The 8,464-nt window shown below is 43.0% G+C and overlaps 1 protein-coding gene across 1 annotated transcript; it reads left to right on the forward strand.

Annotated features, from left to right (window-relative positions):
- The first annotated feature begins 1,046 nt into the window (after positions 1-1,046).
- Positions 1,047-4,820, forward strand: LOC134618485 (uncharacterized). Its single transcript, XM_063463905.1, has 4 exons — positions 1,047-1,288; positions 1,551-1,651; positions 1,840-2,013; positions 2,460-4,820. The coding sequence occupies exons 1-4, from the start codon at positions 1,210-1,212 to the stop codon at positions 2,913-2,915; spliced, it is 810 nt and encodes a 269-aa protein (XP_063319975.1). The 5' UTR covers positions 1,047-1,209; the 3' UTR covers positions 2,916-4,820.
- Positions 4,821-8,464: the final 3,644 nt, after the last annotated feature.

The raw sequence follows: 8,464 nt of genomic DNA on the forward strand, positions 1-8,464 counted from the left end.
TTAATGCGAGACAAATCTAGCTGCTCATTAAAGATTTCTGGTTTGATCAGAAAATAAAACATTGGTCCATACACCTGAAAGTCCCAAAAATGCATTCTGTCTCGAGTCTATGGATGTATCCATGTATTTCCGTGGTGCTCATGCTGTGCTGAGCGGACAGCTCCTGAAGCTTTTGAAGTGTCGGAATGTGGAAAGCTAACAACGTCCCTCTCACCGATAGGCTAAGTTATTTTTAGCCAATTACAAGTTGAATCTGGTAGTTGGAGTTGATAGCTAAGATACCGTCATTAAGAAGAGGCACAACTAGTGTCTATGCAAGCTGATTTGCGATGTGCACCGCTGGCGCGGCCATTTATTTTTTGATGCACCTTCTCACATTAATTCACTGCGTGTCGTGCCCAGGGCTGGACTGGGACAAAACAGCCCGGGCATTTTGACTAAAGACCGGCCCACCAGGTATTAAAGCCTTTGAATGAAAACAAACGCTGTTGTGACAGTGATGTACACTGTCTTGTTGGTATATGTATGATTTCTATACATTTTACATCAGATAACAACTTTGGTTGTAAGCTTCAGATAATTATTTAATAAAGCTATACATTTTAAATGAGAATAAGAAAGAAAAGTATTTCTTTGTGCCCCCCTTTCCCTATTAATGCCCTACCTGGCCCCCTGGCAAAACTTTGCTAGACCCACCCCTGCACAGTTACCAGCTGTCAGCTACGTAGAAAAGGATCCTGGTGTTATTTGTCTCTCAGAAACAGTTCATAACTTCCCTTCAACTCATTCATGTCACCTAAAAGGTAAACCTGTTTCTCCATCACCTGTTCAGCTCTGATGATTCAGTAAGGACATCTCCTGGTTTCATCTTCATGTTTCCCTCTCACCAAAAATCAGCAGCTTTACAGCTGTGGCTCCAGCAAACATCAGCTGATACTAGAAATTAATTTTTTTCCAGTCCACACTCCTACCAGTTGGTGGCGGTAATGCACCTTTCAGTTGTTTGCCAACCGCCAATATAAATGTAGAAGAAGAAGCAGCAGCAGCAGCGTTACGTCACATGACTTCTGGTAACTGCTGAGGGAAACTGAAAGTTAAAAACGAATGTTGTTGCTGTCAGTGGTGCAAACACGGTAACTTCGGTCTTCACTCGAGTGGAGACATACAGCTTGTTTATCCACGGAGAGGACGGAGAGCTTCTGAGCTAAAATGACCGAAGAGAAAAGATACGACCCCAGAGACACGACGCTGAAATTCGTCAACAGACCCGATGATCTGGATCCACTACGTAAGAAATACAACTGTTTAGTTATCGTCACTGATAACTTAATTAATGCCTGTGCTTTTTAATAATTGTGCGTGTTTTTTTGGAATTATTATAATAAATGCACTGGTTTTTCTAGTTAACAAATTAAGTGGCATTTCATACACAAATCTTAACTTTGTGCTAAACTTCCGGGGTCGGAGCCTTTGCACAAAGTAGGTTCTCTTCAATACGGCTGTAGCACAATGCTGAGTTCACAGCCTGTGATAATTGTTGTTCCTCTTAGCTCCAGAGGAAGGAGACCAGAGTCTCAGAGCACTGATGTCCTGCGGCCATGCCGTCACCCCGGAGACGCTCACTGGGTGGTGTCGCAGCCTGTTGGATCAGGTACTGCATGTGTGTGTGTGTGTGTGTGTGTGTGTGTGTAGTACATTGTACTCTGACCAAAATCATAATTGTTAAGTAATTGTAAATAGTCAACACATGAATGGAAACTCAGTAAATCTTGATGCTTATGCAATTTTTAGAACTTTTTTTCTACCAAAAACAGCAACAATGTGTCTTTAATATTTCAGGGCCAGTACAAATTTAGGTGCCCAGCTCTAAAGGATGGTACGCTACAAAAGTGTGATGAAGCGTGGTCCTACCAAGAGGTGCGCAGGCTGGCAGTACTGACAAAAGAAGAGAGGGCGTACTTTGAAGAGAATATCGCTCGCCTTGCTGCCACAGAGTACTGCGAATTGAAAACCGTAAGTGTCCAAGTTAATCTCATTTAGTTAAAGAGTTTAGTGGAGAATGATTGCTCCTACAAAACAAAATGCTAATTTGGAGATATATTTTTATGTTCCAGATTCATATCAATAGCAAGACTGGCACACTGAGCTGTAAATTCAATAAATTATCTCTATCAAAACCACCTGTGCTCTCAAAAAGAAAAGTGAATTGTCCATTGATTATCCATAAAACCTAACTATAAAAGTGTTTTGGTTGACTCAACTCATGGTCAAAACCATGCCAGCAATTCCTCACTGCTCTTAGTTTATATTATCATTATGACTAACTTGGTAAATTTACTGCACTGATGTGAGAATAGTAATAATCTGATCAGTTTCATTTATGTGACTCTAAATTTAAAAAAGCAAGAACAAAGTTTATATCCAAAAACATTGAACTTCTTGAATGTTTGTCATAACAGTGTCCTGGTTGCAAAACCTGTGTGGAGAGAGAGGACCTGACCAACCTTAATGTTCAGTGCACAATCTGCACAACAGTAAAGAAGAAAGAGTACCATTTCTGCTGGCAGTGTTTGAAGCCATGGAAAGGTAGCGCTCCACGCTCTGACCGCTGCGACAACGATGGATGCATCAATCATGACCTTGAACTTCTCAAGAACTGCAAGACTACCGCCCTCCCTCAGGTTGAGGGGGTCGATGCCTGTCCCTCCATCCGAGCCTGTCCCACCTGTGGTCAGAGGGTGGAGCACGACAGAACAGGCGACAAGAACGTCATCTGTCCTCGCTGTCAGAAAGAGTTCTGCTTTGTGTGTCTGAAACTGACTCCCGAGTGCTTGAAGACAAGTTCTTACTTCATCCCCTGCAGTGATGGTGTGGCTCCCAGACAAACATCAATACCTGTGTGGCGCAGAAACTAAGACACAGCATGCTCTCTGAGTCATTACACATTATCCTTCTCTCATGTTAGACTTTTTCTTTTAGATTTCATCCAGAGATTTTCATTGAGAGTAAAAAAGAAAAAACACCCCTTCCCTATTGGTGTTCAAGTGTACCATGTCAACCAATCAAAACATTATATGGCAACATGTGGCATTTGGATGTTTAGGAAGAGGGGGGAAGATTTAGTGACGTTTAGTGTGTTTGGAGGCTATAGCTAGTGTGTAGTGTAGTCATTGTTTTGTTTTGTGTGTCAGTTATACTGCTGAATGTCACAGTTGGTGTAAAAAAAGCCACCAAAGACGGACTGCAATGTAAACCCTAGAAGCTAGAAAATGGGAGGAGTAGGAGGCGTTCTCCTCTGTCTTATAGTGGACAGAAATAATTTTTTGGAGTCGCATTAATAATTTGTGTGCCTTCTTATTTGATACAGAACACCTGGTTATTCTGTAAATGGTTTTAAATGGTTATATATAGAAAACGCCTTGGCTGCATTTTTAGGTAAATAGTACCGTATAACCTTGTTGTTTGCAAAACTTGTGCATAATTATAAAAAATGTACAATTTCTATTTGCATTTCAAGTTATGAAAATGATTCGTTAAACATGTTTGTGGTTTTTACAGTAAAAAACACGTTGTTTTTTTTAAAATTCGGATTTTATGTTTTATGTCTGAATTTAGATCAATTGTGTTAATACAGTATGTCAACGTGAAAAAATAACTCTAAATTCAGATATTTGAGGTTGTGCTGAAAATAATGATACCAAACAAGGCAAGATGAACAGTTTTTAAAGGTGAAAAATAGAGATAAAATCATGAGTAGTCAAAAACGGCCAATTATAGCCTGGACCCAAGAGGGTTAAAGTGGTTTTCTTTGAATTAATCTCTTTTTAATAATAGTCATTAATAATAAAATCACTCAAAGATTACTTGTAAATAAACAGAATACACATTTAGTGTCTGACACAAATAATTACATGTATATATTATGTGTAATTTAGTTTCAGCTGCTTTAGTGTAAATGAAATTAATATCAGGTGCACTAGAGGACCAAGAAAGAGGCACCCACTAAAGTAAGAATGGTTCTACAGGTGAAGGCTGCTAATATTTGTCCCTCCTCATCTTTTCTGACTGCTTTAAAAAAAAAAAAAAAAAAAATCCCATTAGTTTTCATTTGGCTAGGGTCAGTGTTAGTGCTGGTAGCATGAGGTGATACCTGGACCCGACAGAGATTGCTTAGACAGCCCAACTCCTCCAACATGACAAATAACTACATGCCACTGCCAGAAGGTGTGCTGGGAGACAGCACATTCTCAAGAGAATGGAGGAAACTTCAGGAGCCAGGTAGTTACTCTAGGAGAGCTGAAGAGAGTTGTAGAAGGCCTTTAACCCATCAGCACGACTGGTATCTGCAAAGAGGAACAGGATGTGTACTACCAGAGCTACAAAATGACTTGCAGCAGTGGTGCGACTGTCAGACCAAACAATCAGAAACGGATTTCTTGCGGGTTGCCCGAGGACCTGACGCCCTTTAGTGGGTCCTGTGCTCACTGCCTGGCATTGTGGAGTCTGGGTTTTGTCATTAAATACCAGAATATTTAGAGTAAAATTTTCAAAATATTTCTGCCAGTATGATTTCATCACAGATGTACCCATTCTTTCTGTTGTTCTATCTTCACTAGCTGACTGACACTCTTGTTTATGCTTAGAAAAATTATGGGAGTCAGATTAAAGTAATGATATGCACTATTTTCTCTTTTGTCCCATTTATGTTTTAATAAGCAAGCAAAGTTTGTTTAATGTAATTTGTATTGACCTTACTTTTATGTAACCATGTTAAGTTTATCCTGAATAATTTTTCTCCAGCTCAGCCCATTTTTTTTTTCACATTATTTTTGTAAATTTGTCAAATTGAAATTAAAATCTGATCTCAACCAGGTTAATTTCTTATTGTGTCCAGAGGTAAAGCCATAATACAACATATGGACAAAATTGTAGCCATGATTGGAATTAAAACAGTGCTGTTAAACAAGTATTTTTAAAAAATAATAATAATTCAGAGCCAAAGTTGAGCAAATTAATATATAAATGGCAAAGAAATGGCTACAGATGAGGACTCAAGCGCGGGACTCAGAAAAACATTTAACAGTTTATTCAAACGTGATACAAACACACCCTAGAACGCCAAGGTAATGAGCTGCAGGTGAGTAATGATTAGCAGGTGTGTCGGCCAGAGGCAGGAACCCACTGTGAGTTTTGCTTTTACTGCAAAAACTCAGAATCTTGCCAAGTATATTTGTCTTATTTCTAGTCAAAATACCTCATTACACATAAGACACAATCAGCTACAGAGTAACAGTTTAGTAAGATATCTGAACTTGTTTTAAGACAATGAATCTTGAAAATAGAAAATTTTCACTTGGCAGATTTTTTTTGCACTTATTTCAAGCAAAAAAATCTGCCAATGAAACAAGTGAAAATTTTCTAGTTTCAAGATTCACAGCCACATTGATTCCTGCTGTGAGGGTGTTTACTTGATAAGATTCCCGATGAAATCATTCATCATTTCTGCTTTGCAGGCAGCACATGCCTCTGTTTAATAAAAATCTTTTTTTAAGAAAGTTTCATCAACTGCATTATCGTTCCACCACAATATCTGTCAGAAAGCAGAAGATGTACACTTAATGTTCTTCTTCTTCCTAGCGGTTTATATCCCGCGACGCAGGGTCCACTATCTTGCATGCCTTCCTCCACTTCTTCCTATCAAGGGCGTCTTCTGGTGTAACATTCACAGCCTTCATATCATCCTTGATTCGGTCCATCCAGCGCTTTTTTGGTCTTCCTTGCGGCCTGTTTCCCTCCAGATCTAATTGGTGGGCTGTCTTTGCGATGGAATTTTTATCGCTACGGACAACATGGCCGTACCATCGGAGCCTTGCCTCTTGTATCTTGTCTGTGATCGGTGTCACTCCCCATTGTTTCCTGACATCTTCGTTCCTCACTCGGTCAAGTCGTGTGAGACCCAGAGGCCACCTCAGCATCTTCATCTCCATGGTGTGAAGAGCTTGTTCATGTTTGGTCGTCGCTGGCCAGCACTCTGACCCGTAGAGTGCCACTGGGTGCACAATCAACTTATAGACTTTCGCCTTAAGATAGATTGGCATTCTCTTGTCGCATAAGACTCCACTCACCTGATGCCACTTCATCCACGCTATGTTGACACGGAGTCTGGCGTCTAGTAGGGTTTCGCAGTCTGAGGTGACAAGGGACCCGAGGTACTTGAATTGGGCAACTTTAGTCAGCGGCTCGCCGTCGATAGTGATGGTACTGTTGGTTTGGGGGCCACATTCAAGGTACTCAGTCTTCTTGATGTTCAGGCGCATGCCGTTTTCGGAGAGCCGGTCTTTCCATGCTTGTGTTTGGGTTTGCAGGGCTAGGCAGTTTTCTGTTTCTGATAGGCACACATCATCTGCATACAGGAGGCTCGCTTGTGACATTACGGTAGAGCAGCTGAGTCCATTTCACATAAGCTTCCGGGGCACCATGAGTTCGTAATGATCGCCAAATCAGCTTGTGGGGGACCCTGTCGAATGCCTTTTCCAGAGCCAGGAAGACCATGTGCACCGTCTTGTTCTTTTCCTGGTGCTTTTCCATCAGCAAACGGGCCACGTGTATGGCATCGATAGTTCCACAGCCCTTAACAAAGCCGCATTGATTTGGGGTGATTGTGACCAGTTGACGGATCCGATTTTCCAGGACACGTTCAAAGATCTTCATTGCATGGCAGAGTAGACGAATTGGTCGATAGTTGGTGCACTCTGTGACGTCTCCCTTGCCTTTCCAGATGAGCACTGTGATGCTTGATGTCCAAGCTCGGGGGGGCTTTGTCTTCGACCGTGATATGGTTGAAGAGTGCCGCAAGGTATGTTGTACCGCGGTCACCCATCATCTTCCAGATTTCAGCTGGGATGTCGCCCAGTCCTGTGGCTTTTCCGTTTTTCATTTTCTTCAACGCGTTTTGGACTTCGGCAGTGGTGATTGGTGTGACAGGCCCTGCGACTGGGTCCGCGGGCAGGATAGGCGAATGTGTAAATTCTTCATTGCTGATTCCAGCGAAATAATCTGACCAGCGCTGAAGGATGTCTCGGGGGTCTCGCAGAACCTGCCCGTCGGCTCCCTTGATTTGGACAACATGGTTCGTATCAAAGTCCTGCTTCGCGTGGTGGCGGGCTTTGGCAAGTTATTGGCCCCCCTCTGGGGTTTGGAGCTGGTCATAAAGATCTTGGTAGTGTCGTCTTTTCGCGGAGGCCACTGCCCTCTTTGCTGCCGATTTCAGCAAGCGGTATCGGGTGAGATCTTCATGCGCTCGCGATCGCCACCAAGTCTTATAGGCCAGCTTCTTTGCTTTTATTGCTTTTTGTACCTCCTCATTCCACCACCAGACCTGTTTCTCAATGTATTTTCTGCCAGGTTTTGTTGAACCAACGGTGTCCTCTGCAATGTTGTGAATGCGCTCCGCCGCTTCAGTCCACATCTTCTCAGCAGGTTGGTCAGTGTTTACTGCAAGTGAGAGGAGCATAGTTGTCAGTTTCTCCTTGTGCTCTTTCGCCTTCCACCATTTGAATCGTTTTGGTCCTGTCCGGCATCTGGGCAGCTTTGGCTTGACAATCTTCGTATCCATGACGAGTAGAGGGTGCTGGGGGGCCACGGATTCATATGGAATTACTTTGGTGTCCGTGACCTGTTTGAGGTCTCGCCGCCGAACCATCCAATAGTCGATCTGAGTTGCATGTCCGCCGCTGGTGTAGGTGGCTAGGTGCGATGGCCGCCTTTTAAAGAATGTGTTGGTAACGGCCAAATTGTGCACCGCCGCAAAATCTAGGATACGTATTCCGTCGTCGTTCCTCACGCCGAAGCCTTGTCCCCCATGGCACTGTGGATAGCCGCCCCTGTTCGATCCCACGTGACCGTTCAGATCGCCTCCGATTAGAATGTGTTCATCCGGGGCAATGGTCCGTATGATCCTGTCCAACTTGTCCCAAAATTCATTTTTCGTTTCATCGCTGCATCCAGTCTGTGGTGCATAGCAGGTCACAACATTAACGTCAGCTGTTCCTAGTTCGATTCTGATAGACATTAATCGATCAGATGTTCGCTCAATCTTATACGGGGATTGGAGCAGGTGTTTGCTGAGTGCGATGGCCACTCCATTCCTAGTGGTTCTCTCTCTACAGTAGAAGAGCTTATATCCCTCTCCAATCTCCGCTGCTTTGCTTCCGGTCCATTTGCATTCTTGAACACAGGCTACGTCGATGTTCCACTTCTTGAGTACCTGGGCCAGCTCTCGGCTGCGTCCAGTCAGAGTTCCAATGTTGATTGTTCCGAATCGTAGATGAGCTGGCTTCTTTTGGTAGAAGTTTCTGGCTGGCATGTCTGTAAGATGCGACAAAACTTTATACTTTAACCGACGTGTCGCACCGCCTGTCGTCAAAGACCATCACCGTTAGCCAAGTTCCAGAGGATCTTGTTT

This window comes from Pelmatolapia mariae, linkage group LG3_W, assembly GCF_036321145.2.
Source record: "Pelmatolapia mariae isolate MD_Pm_ZW linkage group LG3_W, Pm_UMD_F_2, whole genome shotgun sequence".
In the NCBI taxonomy this organism is placed as follows: Eukaryota; Metazoa; Chordata; class Actinopteri; order Cichliformes; family Cichlidae; genus Pelmatolapia; species Pelmatolapia mariae.